General features: G+C 40.2%; 1 protein-coding gene across 3 annotated transcripts; it reads left to right on the forward strand.

The window, feature by feature from the left end:
• Positions 1-2,079: 2,079 nt before the first annotated feature.
• trafd1.S (TRAF-type zinc finger domain containing 1 S homeolog) lies at positions 2,080-19,316 on the forward strand. 3 transcript variants are annotated; one of them, XM_041580379.1, is made up of 15 exons: positions 2,082-2,199; positions 4,780-4,834; positions 6,527-6,662; positions 6,751-6,804; positions 9,003-9,333; positions 9,529-9,840; positions 11,523-11,593; positions 13,129-13,323; positions 13,947-14,174; positions 14,823-15,050; positions 16,193-16,414; positions 16,557-16,689; positions 17,153-17,390; positions 18,134-18,194; positions 19,124-19,298. In XM_041580379.1, the coding sequence occupies exons 2-15, from the start codon at positions 4,791-4,793 to the stop codon at positions 19,160-19,162; spliced, it is 2,292 nt and encodes a 763-aa protein (XP_041436313.1). In that variant the 5' UTR covers positions 2,082-2,199; positions 4,780-4,790; the 3' UTR covers positions 19,163-19,298. The 3 variants fall into 3 exon arrangements, with proteins under 3 accessions (XP_041436314.1, XP_041436313.1, XP_041436315.1); XM_041580380.1 differs by lacking the exon at positions 17,153-17,390 and having other exon boundaries at positions 2,080-2,199; positions 19,124-19,316; XM_041580381.1 differs by lacking the exon at positions 14,823-15,050.
• The last annotated feature ends 632 nt before the right edge of the window (positions 19,317-19,948 follow it).

Here is a 19,948-nt window from a genome sequence, read left to right on the forward strand (position 1 = left end):
TGTTCAGTGGAACTTATCTTAGGTCCTTCTTCCTTGCCCTCGGCGATGGTAGCTTCCTTGGTTTTCTTTGGCTCCTTTCATGGTTTCAGGTCTGCAGCTTCAGCTCCTTTTGTGGCTTTGGGTCTTTTCATTGCTTAAGCTCAGTTTGTGGCTTCAGGTCTCCTGCACCTCAGGTCTTCACCGATTTGGGTCTTTGTGTTCAGCTTGCATGCTCTTAAGGGGGGCCGCCTAATTCAGAGAGTGCAGCACAGCCGGGCCCCTCTTTAGGCCAGGGATGCCTGTACCCCCTGTGCTGCCCTCAGTTGCAGTTGGAGGTCCACAGTGGGGTCCATTTAATAAAAGGCACCATACATAAATCGAGCTGGTTGAACAGTTTGGACAATTGATGCAGCTGGGAGCTCCTGAGCATGTATGGCACCCTGGTGGGAGTCATTTTGATTCAATACTCCGTTGTTATCACAGAAAACGCTCATCGTCTACCACTTGTCTGTAACTACAAAGAGTATTGGCAGATTCAGAACAAAGAGGAGCTGCGGTTTCTTTTCACTGCCACTCACACTTGCACATTTGCCCCAATTTACGGCTGAATAGCATAATGTTTATTAATGCTTCCACTGCACTGTGGTTATTACAGGTAAGTGCAGTGGAGCAGGTTAGCAGGCTGTGTTAGTAAATCAGCTCCTGGGTTTCACATCAGTGGAGGGTGTAGAAATGACAGGGCTCCCCAACAAAATTCATAGGGTGCATACACATACGTAACATGCATACACAAACACATTGTGTGAATTGTTTGCCATCCAGATTTGCTATAAAGTTATGTCTTGTTAGAAGTGCCATAGGGCATGAAACACTGTACCGAAGCTAACAAATTTTAATGGAACCAATAAAGTAACATATTTTTAATTTTGAAATCGTGTTGAATATATCCGCATGTGTGATGTAGATGAAAGTTCCTAAGCCAGGAACCCGGATTCTAAGATACGTGATGTCTGGAGCCAATCGGAGATCCCCCACACTGAAGTGAAAGTTTGCATACACATGTATAGAAGTGTGGGGCAAAATGATCTTTCCTAAGCATATTCTTAAACTGTGTTAGATTCGCCTTGTGCTCCCAAATTGCCTTGTCCCTCAGCCAGGGGCGATCCTGGTCATTTTGGCACCTGAGGTGGCCTTCCTTTTACCGCCCCCACTCCTCCCCATGGCACTCACCCCTTCAGCGCCGGTGGGGGTCGGAGCGGTCCACGTCGCGCTGGAGGGGTCAGGGGCAGGTAGGGTTGCCACCTTTACTGAAAAAAATTACCGGCCGGTGGGGGGCGGGCAAGGGGGCGGGCCATGACACAAAAGTGGGCGGGGCTACGCAGCGTGCCGCGAAAGGTGGCAGAGCAACATCGTCCCGATGTCAAGAACACTGCAAAAAAGGTAAGTTCTGCGCGAATTGGGGGCAGGCCGAGGGCTTTTTTTAAAGGGTATTACAAATTACCGGCAACTGCATTGCCGGTAAATTTGTAATACCGGCCCGGGCCTTGGCAGGTGTTTTACCGGCTAGGCCGGTAAAATACCGGCCGGGTGGCAACCCTAGGGGCAGTCCACGTTGCTAGTGCAGAGAGCGCAATTGCTAGAATTTCCAGGTTGAAAAACAGAAATTTGGCTCTTAGTTACCAGGAGCAGCATTTTTGCCAACCCTGGCAACCAGGGGGGCGCTGCTGCCTGAGGCAAGTGCCTGAACTCGTCTCATTGGTGGAGCGCCCCTGCCCTCAGCCACCACATGTCACCTCACCACTCACGACTATCATATGGGCAGTCCCCTCTGTCCAGGAGAATAATAACAAATTCCTTTTATTTAAATTTCAGTGAAAATATGAGTTTCTTTTCTTAATCTTTTTGATGCTAGTAGAAGCTGTAAAGCCTTATCATCCGCAGAAGTGAAATGAAACATGAACAGTTCATCAGGAAGGCTCATGTGAATAGCTGACACATCACATTTCATAGTTTGTAAGCACCGCCCAGTGTTTTCAAAAAAACCTATTCAACCAGCCACTCAGCAGATAGAGGTGGAGCTATGCTATTGAACGACGTCTCTCGCACCCAATGACTGGACGAAGCATGAGGAAGCCGCCTCATGGGTGAATGTTTGTGTGCATCTGGGAAGTAGTTCGGTGACAGCTGGTTATTCCGTGTCAGGGAGCTCGTGAGACGCTGGTAAGTGATAAAACTGAGTTAGTGGGAGAGACTGCGGGCTTTCCTTGTCTGCTGCTTGGCTACTAGACTAGACTGTTTGCGCGTTCCCGTGCCTGTGGCCGGCACATAAGTTGTGGCCATACTCTTCTTTTGGCTGCTCATGCCAAAATCACATTGACTATTCAGCACATCACTGCGTGTTGCCCACATGCATTGCCTCTGTGTGTAACTAGTATACTAGCAGCCATTGCGTGTGGTTAAGTATAAGAGGCTTATGCATGTCCTGTTTGCACCTTAATTGAGGCATTTTTTGGTGTTGTACTGTATTGCTTTATTATTGCTTTTTATTTTTATTCATTTGTGTGTGTGTGTGTATCTATCTTGAGAACCAGTGGAGCCATCCTTTTAGACCACTAGACTTTTGTTGGCCTCAGTCAGAAGATTCTTAGATGGTCTTTGCCCAATTTTGCCACCCAGGTGGTTGGATCAGTGATAAGGCCGCATTAGGGTGCCTGTGCAGATTAGTGATCTGTGGGTTGAACACCAGTTGTTTGGGTTTCAGTCCGGTTGAAATTTGGCCAACCATTGCAGGTTAGGTTTGGGTGTGGGGCAGTGTTGGACTGGGACACCAGGGGCCCACCCAAAAACCTTAGACCAGGGGTCCACTCTCCTCTTCTCTTTTTTTTCATAGTCTCTTTTCTTTACATAATATAATCTATTATTCCATCTATTTAGCCTCTTTGTTCTCATAGAAATAGGGAATGGTCATGAAAAAGGCCAAATGTTAAGCAGCATGACGACGCACTGACACCTGGGCCCACCAGGACTTTTCCTGGTATCCCTGTGGCCAGTCCGATACTGTGGGGCATTCCTCCACTGCTCCCAGAAATTCCCTGACTTGGAACTAAAGGTGCGTACAGAACAGGACGGCGCTGGTTTGGGGTTCACACGGGTCCTACAATGGCAACATTTTCCTGGTTGGGTGTGGGTTAAGGTTTTCCAAGAGGGAAGGCAATCTTGGCCCAAAAAGTTGTTACTTGCAATAGAGAAATAGGGCATCTAGCCATGGGAAGTGCCATGGAAGCCCTATGTCATGCAATAACATGTTTTTACACATTTTAAATGTTGAGACCTGCCAGCTACCAATGTAGCAAATGTACCCGCTGAATAACCATCCACAAATCAGTCAGGTTTTTGGTGGAAGAATGGGGTAGTAGAGTTTCAAGCTGGTCATAAACTGAGAGACTCCAGTGGTGGGTCAAGTGTAAGTCCGTGTCCCTTTGCTTGTGCAAGTTGCACTCATTATGCCATTAGTGCAGATGCAAGAAGTCTGGATTTCTGTTGCATTGTGCATAAAGGACCTATTGTGACACTTTTTGCTATTCTTTAATAAACCAGCCTGTAATTTTGTAGCAGTTGAGAAAGAATCCGTTTTGTACACTTTGGGTGAACTTACAAAACAAGTTCTGCAGTAATACATAGCGGCAGAATTTTGCTTCCTTTAATCTTACTGCCAAATTCAGCTATAAATGCACTGGTTTATACGCTACACCTTATTCTACTAAATAAGCATAATTTCAGGCATTATATACCTATATTTTTGGTCATTTTTGGGAATTTGATATTGCTATCTCAAATGGGTGAAGTTTTACGATAAGGTTAAAAACTAAAGGAAACTAAGAATCGCTGAACAAGGGAATCCTAGTGTGAGAATATTCAGTTTCATTTCCTTTGAATTCTGTCTCTGAAATTGTAACATGACACTTAACACTTACTTTCTGTTATCCTATAGGAAATGTAAAACAAAGTATGGTATACGCTTAAACCAGTTTCGTTTTTTTTTCCACGAGTGAGTTTTTCCTTTAATGCTTAGTCACACTCCTAGGAAGGAATATGATTCATTATAGGCGTAAACTGTGTTATCTGTTTGCACACACTGTCAGTTTATGGTGGTTTCTTTAGCTTATTGTGGTTACTCAACAGAATTTTCCAACCTTAGGCAAAACCCTAATCAGATGGGATAGGGAGACCGTTGTTTTGGCTGCATTTGTAAGCCAATAAGCTGCCGATTTTCCAATATATGACTTACTTGAAACTGGTTGAATCAGCTCAGTGAACTATTGAGCAGTATCCTAACAGACTGTTATGTGAAATTCCTGAAAATAAGGGCAATTGGGCTCAACACCCAGGTATCATCTCGGTAGTACTTTTTAAAAATCTTTGCCCACACAAAATGTGAAAATCAGGAAGTACAGAGCAGCTTGAGAGACGTGGCACAGGGGTAGATTACATTTTCAAACCTCCCGCATCCTTGAACCAAACCATAGCCATAATAAATGGACACTGGTTGGGATCTGTTGGTCAGCATAAATGGACTGATAATAATACAAAACTATGTCTGTTGTTGTTCAATCTTTTCTTTTCATATTTTGCATTAATGTGTAACATGAAGCATTTTTTAGGAATTGAGATATAATAACAAAGGCTGTTGTACAGTGTGAATGTTGAGTAGAACAAGTTGCCTTAGGAATATAGAAGTTCTCCAGGGCTTCGCCCCTTGGGGAGGGAACGCAAGTGAAAGTAATCATGTTCTTTGTGTAGGAAAACTGAATATGGCATCAGAAGCTGAGCAGGAGACGCAATTCTGTGGGAATTGGTGAGTAAGCACACTGAATATAGAACTCATTCTTTAATGAGGACTTTATTGCTGGTAAATAGTGATGGGCGAATTTGTCCCAAAAATTAGTGAAATGCATCAATGGGCGTCAAAATAATTTTGACGCGACCGACAATTTTTATATGCACGCCTATTTTGTCCAAATGTATTAAAGTCAATGGGCGTCCGAATAATTTTGATGCAGCAATGTTTTCGCCTGGGAATTTTCACCGCATTTTCACAAATGTATTGCTGTGAATTTGTACCTGCCAAATGCATTCGCCCATCACTACTGGTAAACATACTGAAAAATAGCATTGTATTAATAATGCCAGTAAGATGCACTGTCAGGATGTGGTTTTTGGCCCATTTTACATGAAAGTTTTAGGCTCAAGTTAAGATTTAGGTCTAAGTTGCTATAGTCTCTTACACTGGTTGGCCACAACCTTCTTTATAGCATCCTATAGCCATAAAATTCCCTAAAAATAAGCCTTGGACAGTGCATTGTAGAGCATCATAAGGGGCATTGTCAGCCATTGGGGCCATAAATAGAATTATTTTAAGAAAAGCAAGCTCCTAGGTTTCTCTGTTGCTGGTATATAGTTAACCTATGCCAGCAGTGATGCTCCTCCTGTACTTACTACAGTTCACAGCAGAAAAGGATGTAAAAGCCCTTTAACCTCACTGAAGGATAATATCCTTCTTGCCCCCAAAATGATCTGATAACCCACAGTTTAACATGCACCTAACCTAAAACTCAAAAAAATTCCCATCCTCCCCCCCCATGCCAAATGCAACCTCCTCCCATTCCAATTAATGTTCTTTTGTCCTCCTGCACCTTTCATTAAACTGACAGTTTGTATTGAATCTATATATGTTTGTGCACCTCGCACGTTGTGTGTGTAAGTTAGGGTATAGGTTATAAATGAGGGTATATGTGTAAAGCTATTCATATGGCATACTGAGGACAAACAGTAATAATATATTTATGCTAATAGTGCACATGACATTTTCTGCCTGAAATCCACATTGTGAGCACACTTTCAGGCATGGTTGCACAGCAAGCTAACTTCCACATTGGTTCTGTGTGAACTGGCAGTTTCTCTGCTGGTGTTTTTCCTCTGGCAGAGAAAACTCCATGTATGACCGTAGCTTTTAAGGTACAGTACAAATGTATGGTCAAAGTACATACCTAATTCAACACCCTAGAAGTTGATTCACATGAGCTAAACGCTTTGATAAGCAAAATGGTTCCTGGGAAGGGACAACTACCATGTAAACAATAACTTATCATGAGCTCATGAAAATTAGGAACTTTTTTAAATATATGTAAAATTCTGTATAATTTCAGAAATAAGATACCATTTGCTATCCATCTCTCAGCAATCTGCCTCTCTATATGTACTGTAGCCTTTTGGAGTTTTTTTTTTTTAGAGTGAAGGACTGTTAGCTCTGATAGTCTAGGCAAGGGACCCATGGACCAATGATGTATTAGGGTGAACTGTACTCTTCTCGGGGGGGCATTTGCAGGTGCTTTCCCGGGTAAAAAAAACAGTGACTGAAACTGAACTTGAGGGGCATCTGATGATCCTGTGTGGTGTGATGTGTGTCTATCTGCAGTTAATCATTCTGCTGGGCAGGATTCAGCTGTGCTACTTACAATCATTACTGTTTATTTCTGTTCCATTCCAGTAAACGTGACATTCCTCTGTCTAATTTCACTATCCATGAGATCCACTGCAAGCGGAACATCAGTGTGTGTGATGTGTGCAAAGAGCCTGTCCCAACTGCAGACATGGAGGAGCATCTGGTCACCGAGCATGCACCGGTATTGTGCTGTATTACATCAAGTTATCCACTAATACCAAAAAGACCCTTCTAGAACCTTAGTTTTTATATTTTTTTGTTTCCTACAGGTGACCTGTAAGTGTAAAATGACAATGGAGAAGAGTGTTCTGGAAGAACATGAGGTTAGTGTCTCTGGTACCTGAGAAGTATAATTATTTTATCCCCAGCATCAGTGCCCAAAAACTGTGCATACATTGGGTGTTAGAGATTTTTGCTGATTGCTTTTCAAGAGTCAAGCCCAAAGTATGACTAGTACAGCGTATATAAGAAATTTATGTTTGGGCTAAATATGTGCAAGTCTTTTTTCATTAAGAGACATGATCAACACTGATAAACATTGCCCTAACTTGGAACCTCTGAGTACTAACTCTTTGGAAAAACAACAGACATAAAATGACTAATTATATCCACTACTTCAACTGTACCTCTTTGATGTTTTGAATTTCCAAATATGAAGGAAGGAAGAGCCTTCTCCACTTATTGATGTGCATCATATGGCCTTACACCAAAAAACACCGTAATTTTCACAGCTGCCACTGGTACCTGCGTGTTTTTAATATGACTTTGTTGAAATATGCCTGGCTAGGAGAGTGGCTATGGTGATTCATAGCTAAGAAAATTCTTGTTTATGAACTGTGTTTCTTAATATACAGTGGTGTGAAAAACTATTTGCCCCCTTCCTGATTTCTTATTCTTTTGCATGTTTGTCACACTTAAATGTTTCTGCTCATCAAAAACCATTAACTATTAGTCAAAGATAACACAATTGAACACAAAATGCAGTTTTTTAATGAAGGTTTACGTTATTAAGGGAGAAAAAAAACTCCAAATCTACATGGGCCTGTGTGAAAAAGTGATTGCCCCCCTTGTTAAAAAATAACTTAACTGTGGTTTATCACACCTGAGTTCAATTTCAAAGGTTATAAAGCCATTTCTAAAGCTTTGGGACTCCAGCGAACCACAGTGAGAGCCATTATCCACAAATGGCAAAAACATGGAACAGTGGTGAACCTTCCCAGGAGTGGCGGCCGACCAAAATTACCCCAAGAGCGCAGAGACAACTCATCCGAGAGGCCACAAAAGACCCCAGGACAACATCTAAAGAACTGCAGGCCTTACTTGCCTCAATTAAGGTCAGTGTTCATGACTCCACCATAAGAAAGAGACTGGGCAAAAACGGCCTGCATGGCAGATTTCCAAGGCGCACACCACTTTTAAGCAAAAAGAACATTAAGGCTCGTCTCAATTTTGCTAAAAAACATCTCAATGATTGCCAAGACTTTTGGGAAAATACCTTGTGGACCGACGAGACAAAAGTTGAACTTTTTGGAAGGTGCGCGTCCCGTTACATCTGGCGTAAAAGTAACACAGCATTTCAGAAAAAGAACATCATACCAACAGTAAAATATGGTGGTGGTAGTGTGATGGTCTGGGGTTGTTTTGCTGCTTCAGGACCTGGAAGACTTGCTGTGATAGATGCAACCATGAATTCTACTGTCTACCAAAAAATCCTGAAGGAGAATGTCCGGCCATCTGTTCGTCAACTCAAGCTGAAGCGATCTTGGGTGCTGCAGCAGGACAATGACCCAAAACACACCAGCAAATCCACCTCTGAATGGCTGAAGCAAAACACAATGAAGACTTTGGAGTGGCCTAGTCAAAGTCCTGACCTGAATCCTATTGAGATGTTGTGGCATGACCTTAAAAAGGCAGTTCATGCTAGAAAACCCTCAAATAAAGCTGAATTACAACAATTCTGCAAAGATGAGTGGCCCAAAATTCCTCCAGAGCGCTGTAAAAGACTCGTTGCAAGTTATCGCAAACGCTTGATTGCAGTTATTGCTGCTAAGGGTGGCCCAACCAGTTATTAGGTTCAGGGGGCAATTACTTTTTCACACAGGTTTGGATTTCTTTTCTCCCTAAATAATAAAAACCCTCATTTAAAAACTGCATTTTGTGTTTACTTGTGTTATCTTTGACTAATAGTTAAATGTGTTTGATGATCAGAAACATTTTGTGTGACAAACATGCAAAAGAATAAGAAATCAGGAAGGGGGCAAATAGTTTTTCACACCACTGTATATCGATCATGCCTTGTTCTACACCACTGTTTTGCTGACCAGACAGAAAACGTGCCAGGGTTCTAAAAAGAGTGGAAATATCTCATGGATTATCTTTCAGCATTTATCATTACATTTTCAGAGTGCTGGGAGAGAATTCACAATATTGAACATGCACTTTGTACTTTGAACTTTAGTGCTTTATTTAGTGTAACATTGCTATTAAACTCACTCAACTTTTCTTTTTCTTGTTGTTAAAGCTTTCCGCTTGCCCTCTGCGTTTAGTTAAATGCCAATTCTGTGAGCTGGAACTTGCATTCACTAAACTGGCAGAGCATGAGGACTACTGTGGAGCCAGGACTGAGCCCTGTGAGAAGTGTGGACGCAGTGTGATGAAAAAGGACTTGAACCATCACCCTGATGTGTGTGGCAAAGAGAGTCTACCAAAGAAGCCTTTGTTAAACAGCGGAGCATGGTTTGATGCTATAGAGAATGATAATTTGCATGCCATAGTACCAAGTCGATTTTACAGAAATCCAATGTCAACACCATCACTGCAAAATGTTCCTAGAGGAGCAGGACAGAACAAAGGTGAGGGATTAGTACACGGTACAGCAACTTTACCTGCGATTACTATGTTAATACATCTACATAAGGTAAAACTTGTTTCATGGTTGCACAGCAAGCCATAGAAAGCAATGGTAACCAGCAGAGCTAAAGCAATTTCATAAAATGTGTTGAAATGAGTGAATGAGTAGGGTTTTTGCTTCATTTTTCCCCGCCCAGCTGTAAACCTAACAAACCTGACAAGAAATAACCCACCAAAGGGACAGGAGCAGTTGTCTAATCAGAGAGATGTTCGTTCCTCTACCATAAATCAAACACACTCTGGATTGAGCTCTTTTCATTCTCCGAAATATCAGAATCCGATTGGTTCCAGTGTAGACCTTGATACTGATCTTTCAGCCGATGTCAATTCGTGGAGAGCATTTGATTCCAAAGACAAAGTTGCTAAGTACTGTGACTGGCAGAAGGATTTCAACCTCTTCTCTGGTGATGATAAAACTGTGGAAGCTGATTCGCCAAGCAGTCAGACAGGTGAGGGCCAATGATTTCTTTGCAGGATAGCTCAAATAAATGATATGCCAATCTGTTTGGCCACATTAAACCAATGCTCCTATATTAGATTATATATATATATATCTATCAACCTTTACATTTTTTTTTCTTTTGGGATAAGCAAGTCTTTGCTTGCTCTTCAAATAATAAAACATTAACCATTGGAAAACTGATGATCTCCCTATTTAGTGTTTGTTCCTGACAGTCTTTCCCCTTTATAGAATGTGTTCCCCCTTTTTCAGTTTGCTTCCCAAGGCTTGTACTACTACTACACACAGCGTCCCAGAGCAGCACTTAAACATTGGTATTTGCTTCCACACTCCATTACTTTCTCTTAGTCTCCATCTGTCTAGCTATCCATATATCTTACAACCTGTCCTGAAGCCATATCTATGGTCCCTTACCTTTCTTAAAGGGGTGGTTCATCTTTATTACATCTTATAAACCGATTTAAATCATATTTACAATTTGGTTTAATTAGAAAAATAAATTTTCAAAATAGCTACCTGCAAAGGCAGTGCTGCCCAAGCCAGCGAGGTCACCAACACCCTAGCTATATAAGGTCCTATCCATCAGGCCCAGACTGGCAATCTGTGGGTTCTGGCAAATGCTGTTTGGGCTGCTGTGTGGCCTGTTTGGGCCTCTGTGTACCTGAAATACCAGGGCATATTTTGAATCTCAGTCCAGACCTGCTATCCATGTCAGAATGACATTGCAAAAGTGCAGTAAGAAGTGGAGGAAGTGCAGGCATAGATCACTACTGTACATGCTCAATTAATTTGCATATCCATGATCTGATTGGCTAACTCAATTTATTAAACCAAATTGCAAATATGATTTACATGACTATATATTTAGGTTTCCAAACTCTAATAAGGTGAACCACATCTTTAAAGGAAAACTATACCCCCAAAATGAATACTTAAGCAACAGATAGTTTATATCAAATTGAATGACATATTAAAGAATCTTACCAAACTGGAATATATATTTACATAAATATTGCCCTTTTACATCTCTTGCCTTGAGCCACCATTTCGTGACTCTATCTGTGCTGCCTCAGAGATCACCTGACCAGAAATACTACAACACTAACTGTAACAGGAAGAAGTGAGGAAGCAAAAGGCAGAACTCTGTCTGTTAATTGGCTCATGTGACCTTACATGTGGTTTGTATGTGTGCACAGTGAATCTTACGATCTCAGGGGGCGGCCCTTATTTTTTAAAATGGCAATTTTCTATTTATGATTACCCAATGGCACATACTACTAAAAAAGTATATTATTATGATAATGGTTCATTTACATGAAGCAGGGTTTTACACATGAGCTGTTTTACTCAGTATCTTTTAATAGAGACCTACATTGTTTGGGGGGTATAGTTTTCCTTTAATAAGCATGTCTATACATGGGTGTGCAGTTGTGCATCAACTAAAATAGAAGTAAAGACACTTGTGAATGAAGGATTTGTATTATTGTAGATGGGCTGCTGTGTCTCTGTTAATAAGTAGCACTGGCAAATCTATAAGCTGAATGTGTACAAAAAGCATTGCTTTGGTTTTGCACAAGCTAAAATTTACTTTTTTTTAAGCTTATTACAATGAATAAGTTTGTTCGGATCTGCTTATTATTATTGTTTCATAAGGTCCATTACCTCTTTCAGATACTGAAATTCGCCTTCCATGTGAATTCTGTGAAAAGCTTTTTCCTGTAGAGGACCTTATACTGCATCAGGTACAGCATCTGGCCCATTGCTGCGAGCACCGTGCCTAAGCCACTTGGCTGCAAAATTAAAAAGGAAACTAGAATAACCTTCCTATTATCCTTTTATACTGAAAGAATTATCACAAAATCCTAATAGAGAAAACCAGAGGACATTAGCTTATTAAAGGAGAAGGAAAGTTTTAAAACAACATTATCCAAAAATCTCAGCCTTAATATAGTCAGAAACGTATTCCCCTAGCTCAGCGTCCTGTTGCTTAGTTTGTCTATGCAATGCCAAAGTCATGTCACTGAATGCAGTATCTGTTCCAATCCTGTGCAGCTTCCTTTTCTCCCTGAACAAAGACATGCGCACTGCACAGCAGAGAGCGCCCTGACTTTTTTCTTTCTTTCTGTATTTACATATTGAGCTCATACTGCCGAAATTCTTGATCCTATTACCCCTGCCCACTTAATACTATTGTCTAATCGGATGCCTCCAAAAGTCCTGCACAGCCCCTCTACCGCCAGTACATCCAGTCCACGTAATATAGGTATAGGTAATATAGACCGTTTAATGTGCACAAGCAATTGATTTTAAAGTAATGGCGGGTAAGAAAATATTGGTGGTCAGCGGCTACCTGCGGTAACAATCTCCACGCTGTTTATGTGTTACACATTGATGGTGTTGCGGTGTCAAGCAAAGGGGAAAAAATTTGCACATGTGCAATGCAGGGGATGTGATGTCAGCAATTATAAAAGCTCCCAAAGAAAGATGGAACTTGCGCGACATTTAACTTGATTAAGGATGGGATTAGAGAAGCGCTAATATAGCTGATCAGGAGGCACGTACAGTATGTGGTAAATCTTTTAATGCCATTGTTGGTTCAAACCTTTCTTTCTCCTTTAATGAAGGACATATAGGAGGCCTGTAAACCCCCCCCCCTTACTTATTTCCTTTTTTTTTTTTTTTTTACTTTGTGCTATTTTATAAAGATATACAGGTATGGGATCTATGCTGTAACTTGGATCCTTATACGTTAAGGCTACTAAAATTATGGAAATGTAAAATAAGTATATTGCAAACATGAAATAAAGCTAATAGAATAGTTTGTAAAGATTCTCATTCATCCAGGTCATGATATATCTATGTTAATAAATCAAATCGACTGGACTTGTTGTATTTTTTATTTATTTCTCTTGAAGTAGTTTCGCTAGACATCCAACTGGCTTTCTCAATTCAGACTCGTACAAAGATGTTTCTAAAGCTAATAGAATTGTTATGCCACCAATATGTTGCTTGCAGCTTAACTGGGATCTAGTACAGGTATGGGACCTGTTATCCAAAATGCTCGGGACCTGCAGTTTTCCCTATAACTGTAATTTGGATCTTCATACCTTAAGTCTACTAGAGAATCATTTAAGCATTAAACCAAATAACCTGGTTTTGCTTCCAATAAGGATTAATTATATCTTAGTTTGGATCAAGTTCAAGACCATTTGATTAGGCTTCATCAAAACACTTTTTGTTCCTTGGACCTTAATTTTGTTTTTTGTTTTTATATCAGTCTGGATGCAATCCTCGTGTCTTTGCTTCTTTCTGTGATCGAATACCTGCTCCGACCCACTTGTTGGATTTTGAACGTGACCAGTATGTACGTCCTGTATCCCCACCATCTTCTGTGCCCATATCCAACAACATTCTCATCCCTTGTGAATTCTGTGGTGTACAAATGGAGGAGGAGGATCTTGTACTTCACGAGGTAACTGAATATCAACCTGGGTGCTACCTGCTTTGTAGCAGCGTTTCTCATTTGGGGGAGTGAACTGACCAGCAAAACTTATTGTGTGCAAACTCCCTGTTCTTCTGCGTATGTGTGGTCAGAAATAATAATGGTAAATGAACCTATATGACAAGTCCCACTCACTTAATCATAATTGTAAAGAACAAATGCTCGTAAACACAAGCTGCAATTTCTTACTGTTGGCTGTCTAATTGTAAAGGAATTGAGGAAGTGAATCCCAAGCATCAAGCAAGTCCATATGTCTTGAATGCCGGCCAAGCATTATGCAGGAGCTCCACTACCTATTATATAAGTATAGGCCCCATGTTTGGTACATGCTCAAATACACGTACGCTATGAGCATGTTCCGTATATACATCCAGTGTGCACTAAATGCTTTAAATGCAGTGCTCCATTCCACGTCTTTGCCATGATATTGTTCATTCCTATGACTTGTGTTTTAATCCATTCTCCTTTTAGACTTAAAGCTCTTCTGGGCAGGGCTCTCTTTACCTTTTGATCTGGTTATTTTTTGCATGTTTTTTGTGTGTATCAGTTGTATACGTTAATGAATCGAGTGTTGTCTTTTCTTTCTGTTACAGTCTGGCTGCAATCCTGCTGCCTTTTCTCCTTTCTTTGATCAAAGTTCTTCTTCTACCCGCTTTTTGGATTTGGAGCGAAGGCCTCTTTCTAATAGGGTAGAACAGCCACATGACCGAAATATACGTCCTGTATCCCCACCATATTCTGTGCCCATATCCAACAACATTCTCATCCCTTGTGAATTCTGTGGTGTACAAATGGAGGAGGAGGATCTTGTACTTCACGAGGTAACTGAATATCAACCTGGGTGCTACCTGCTTTGTAGCAGTGTTTCTCATTTGGGGGAGGGAACTGACCAGTAAAACTTATTGTTTGCACACTCCCTGCTTGTCTGCGTATGTGTGGTCAGAAATAATAATGGTAAATGAACCTATATGACAAGTCCTACTAACTCAATCATTTTTGTAAAGAACAAATACTCCGTAAAAACAAAAACTGCAATTTCTTACTGTTGGCTATCTAATCGTAAAGGAATTGAGGAAGTGAATCCCAAGCATCAAGCAAGTCCAATGTCTTGAATGCTGACCGAGCATTATGCTGGAGCTCCACTACCTATTATATAAGTATAGGCCCCATATTTGGTACATGCTCAAATACACATATGCTATGAGCGTGTATATACATTCAACCTGTAATATAATTATGCATTATAGTTTCAGTGTGCACTAAATGCTTTAAATGCAGTGCTCCATTCCATGTCTTTCCCATGATATTGTTCATTCCTATGACTTGTGTTTTAATCCATTCTCCTTTTAGATTGAAAGCTCTTATGGGCAGGGCTCTCTTTAACTTTTGTTCTGGTTATTGCTTGTTTTTTTGTGTATTAATTGTGTACATGTTAATGAATTGAGTGTTGTCTTTTCTTTCTGTTACAGTCTGGCTGCAATCCTGCTGCCTTTTCTCCTTTCTTTGATCAAAGGTCTTCTTCTACCCGATTTTTGGATTTGGAGCGAAGGCCTCTTTCTAATAGGGTACAACAGCCACATGACCGAAACATACGTCCTGTATCCCCACCATTTTCTGTGCCCGTTTCCAACAACATTCTCATCCCTTGTGAATTCTGTGGTTTACAAATGGAGGAGGAGGATTTTGTGCTTCACGAGGTACTGAATATCAACCTGGGGTGTCTGTGTAACAGTGCTACCTGCTTTGTAGCAGTGTTTCTCATTTGGGGGAGTGAACTGACCAGCAAAACGTATTGTTTGCACACTCCCTGCTTGTCTGCGTATGTGTGGTCAGAAATAATAATGGTAAATGAACCTATATGACAAGTCCTACTCACTTAATCATTTTTGTAAAGAACAAATACTCCGTAAAAACAAAAACTGCAATTTCTTACGGTTGGCTGTCTAATCGTAAAGGAATTGAGGAAGTGAATCCCAAGCATTATGCTGGAGCTCCATTACCTATTATATAAGTATAGGCCCCATGTTTGGTACATGCTCAAATACACGTACACTATGGGGCCGATTCACAAAGGGTCGAATATCGAGGGTTAATTAACCCTCGATATTCGACTGGGAATTAAAATCCTTCGACTTCGAATATCGAAGTCGAAGGATTTTAGCGCAAATAGTGCGATCGAACGATCAAAGGATTATTCCTTCGATCGAACGATAAAATCCTTCGAATCGAACGATTCGAAGGATTTTAATCCAACGATCAAAGGAATATCCTTCGATCAAAAAAAGTTAGCCAAGCCTATGGGGACCTTCCCCATAGGCTAACATTGAATTTGGTAGCTTTTAGATGGCGAACTAGGGGGTCGAAGTTTTTTCTTAAAGAGACAGTACTTCGACTATCGAATGGTCGAACGATTTTTAGTTCGAATAGTACGAAGTCGTAGTAGCCCATTCAATGGTCGAAGTAGCCCAAAAAACACTTAGAAATTCGAAGTTTTTTTACTTCGAATCCTTCGCTTGAAGTTAGTGAATCGGCCCCTATGTGTGTGTATATACATCCTACCTGTAATACAATTATGCATTTTAGTTTCAATGTGCACTAAATGCTTTAAATGCAGTGCTCCATTCCACGTCTTTCCCATGATATTGTTCATTCCTATGACTTGTGTTTTAATCCATTCTCCTTTTAGATTGAAAGCTCTTACAGGCAGGGCTCTCTTTACCTTTTGTTCTTCTTCTTTTTGCATGTTTTTTTGTGTATCAGATGTATAGATGTGTTAATGATCTTTTCATTGGACAGTTTCCAAGGATAAATAAAATCGAGTCTTCTCTTTTTGTTACAGTCTGGCTGCAATCCTGCTGCCTTTTCTCCTTTCTTTGATCAAAGTTCTCCTTCTACCCGATTTTTGGGTTTGGAGCGAAAGCCTTATAGGATAGAACAGCCACGTGACCGAAACATACGTCCTGTATCTCCACCACCTTCTCTGCACAAATCCAACAACATTCTGATCCCCTGTGAATTCTGTGGTGTACAAATGGAGGCTAATGTTCTCTTTCATCACCAGGTAATAGTCTTTGACAATGGGGACTTGTGCACAAAAAGAACAGTGTAATATGTAAATAAATGCTGAACCATGTGTTTTTAATTAGTGCAACAAATCATTACCCACCTTTATTGATGTGCTTAATTTGTACTTTTTCTGTAAGGATCAATGTGACATGTGCCCGAATTTTGAAGCTGCACCTACACACTTAACTCCTGTGATTCCAAGTCCAAGGGAATGTAATTATCTGCAAGATCGGTTAATGGCATCTCAGTCAGATGACCTTTTTCACCAAGGTATTAAATGGTTTAGTAAAATCCAATTACAGGGTGGGACAGAGAGTCTGTTTCATGTTTTTTAGATTTGCAGTGGTTCAATAGTAACATAACTTTGTGGGATGCTTTAAGGGTAAGGTCACACTGGACGTTTTGGGGAGATTTAGCGACTAATTGCATCGTCTTTGGCAATTAGATTAGTCGGCAGGCGATTAAATCTCCCCAAAACGCCCAGTGTGACCTTACCCTAAAGGACATTTAAACCCCTCCACAAAATCTGATCAGTGAACAGCCTCTTTGAAATCTTTAGATACCTGCCACTATGTTTGTTAAAAGGTTAACAGTAAGGCTGTAGCATCCCCTTAATCACTTAGAAATCCTGGGTGAGGAAGATATGCCCAACTTATATACATGGTAGGAAAATGTAGGCTTTCTAGTCCTTTAAAAAGAAACAAAACTACATTGTGCTTTCTTGTACTGACAGGACACACAGCTCCAAGTCACACCAAAAGAACTGGTAGGCCATCACACTCTGTACCTGAGCATTTCCTAGAGGGGTTTCCAACTGAACAGTCTTTCTTACCCAGAGTACCAAGAACAGGCTTTGATACACAACACGTAAATGTAGATGAAAGAAAAAGAAACCTTGGGGAGAATTCACAACAAAGAAATCGTTTCGATTCGCGTTACAGGAGCCCATTGCATGATCCGTTGCATTCCAGGTGATATATATATTATTAAAGGAGAAAAATGAGAAATATATTTTGGCCTCAAACTGTGACTTCCATTAGAATAGAGGCCCAGAACGCAGTCCACGTAACATTGTGTATGAGTTTAATATAATCAACTTCTAGTAAATCACCTTAAATTGTACAGCGCTGCAGGATATGTTGATACTTAAGGGAATAAACGTTAATAATAAAACAATTAAGTATACAAAAATATTGTGCATTTTGCCCATGTGGGGAATGGGTTACATTTAGGAATGCACCGAATCCTTCTGCCCGGCCGAACTGAATCTGAATCTGAATTTGCATATGCAAATTAGGGGTAGGGAAATTGCATGACTTTTTGTCACAAAACAAGGAAGTAAACAAATGTTTTCCCCTTCCCACCCCTAATTTGCATATGCAAATTCGGATTCGGTTCGGTATTTGGCCGAATCTTTAGCGAAGGATTCGGGGGTTCGGCCGAATCCAAAATAGTGGATTCTGTGCATCCCTTGTTACATCCCCATTATAGGTGAAAAAACTAAAATACAAACAGGCAGAACTCGCTCAGAGAGAACAAGGATAATAAAAGGAAGAGTTGTTTTCTTGTGCTAACATCTTTCTTCCCTGCATCAGAGACACTGTTGTGTGGAATTGGGGCAAGAGACTTGAGTAAGGGAAAGAAGTGTGTGACATATTGAGACAGGAACATGGTGGTGTTACTTTATATCAAAATGTGCATTTTTATTCAACAGGAATGCATCTCAATTTACAGCAACCTCAAGCAACACTGACCCCTCTAGAAATAAAGCCAAGGTATGAAACAAGCAACTCCCTTTCCCCTGTTCCTTTCTTATTTATTTGCTATATTACCTGTAGATGTTTTGGTGCCCTAGGAAACGTAAATCTGGGTTCTTCTGTATTTAGTACAGTGTTCTGCCTCTGTGCTACATGTACTAGTAGCAATATACTGTATATACTCGAGTATAAGCCGAGTTTTTCAGCCCCCAAAATATGCTGAAAAACTCTAACTCTACTTATACTCGGGTCAAGCGCAAAAACGGTCGCCGGCGTCTTTTAAGAATAGTCGCCGGCGTCCAAGAATAGTCACCGGCGTCCAAGAATAGTCTCCAAGAATATTCGCCGGCATCCAAAAACGAGACGCAGGCACCTCCAATGGGAGCAGAAACCCTCAATTTTTTGATTGAAACTTACCAGAAGCTGCTGCATTTCTCACCCTCGGCTTATACTCGAGTCAATAAGCTTTCCCAGTTTTTGGAGGTAAAATTAGGTACCTCGGCTTATACTCGGGACGGCTTATACTCGAGTATATACGGTATATATATATATATATATATATATATATATATATATATATATATATATATATATATATATATATATATATATATATATACACCGGTTAGGTAAATATATATATATATATATATATATATATATATATATATATATACATACATACATACATACATACATACATACATACATACATACATACATACATACAATCTCGATATTAAAGATTTCTTTACTTTTGACCTGAAATCCTGTGAGTGCCGCCTTTCACACACAGAACAGTGAAGGAGATGGATACTTAATAAACATTGCAATGCTTTCTGACACACAGACTGGTCCATGCACCTGTTATCACCCCAGGTCCTGTCCATTTTGTACAATATGTAAAATGTAGAAATTTCTAGCAACTTCAATATTTCTGTTTGCAGGAGAAGAAGCTGCCTGGAGATGTTTCTGAAGAAGAATGACCAAAGCAGATTGGTTACTGTCCTTCATATGCAGAACTTGCCCGTTATCCAGAATGCTCAGGACCTGGAGTTTTCCGCATAGTGGATCTTTCCATAATTTAGATCTTTATACCTTAAGACTACTAGAAAATCATGTAAACATTAAATAAACCCAATGGGCTGGTTTTGACTCCAATAAGGATTAATTATATCTTAGTTTGGATCAAGTACAAGCTACTGTTTTATTATTACAGAGAAAAAGGAAATACATTTTAAAAATCGAAAATTATTTGATTTTTCTGTAATTCAGAGCTTTATGGATAACTGGTTTCCAGATAACTGATCCCATACCTGTATGTACGGATATATATGTCTATTTTATTTATATATATATATATATATATATATACACACACACACACACACACATATGTGTGTATGAATATATATGTGTATGTATGTATGTATGTATGGAGAGAGAGAGAGAGAGAGAGAGAGAGAGAGAGAGAGAGAGAGAGAGAGAGAGAGAGAGAGAGAGAGAGAGAGAGAGAGAGAGAGAGAGAGAGAGAGAGAGAGAGAGAAATGCAAGAGTCCTCTGCACTCAACCCATTATCAATATATTTAAGACAGAGACGTTTTGTGCATACTGCTACTGAAAAATGCCTTACCCTTTAAACAAATGACTTTGACGTAGTTGGCCAGCTTAAATATATTGCAATATATGGACAAACAATCCCTGTTTTGTTTAAAGGGTAAGGCGTTTTTCAGTAGCAGTATGCACAAAATGTCTCTGTCTTAAATATATTG

The sequence above is a fragment of the Xenopus laevis genome, chromosome 1S, assembly GCF_017654675.1.
Source record: "Xenopus laevis strain J_2021 chromosome 1S, Xenopus_laevis_v10.1, whole genome shotgun sequence".
NCBI classification, from domain to species: domain Eukaryota; kingdom Metazoa; phylum Chordata; class Amphibia; order Anura; family Pipidae; genus Xenopus; species Xenopus laevis.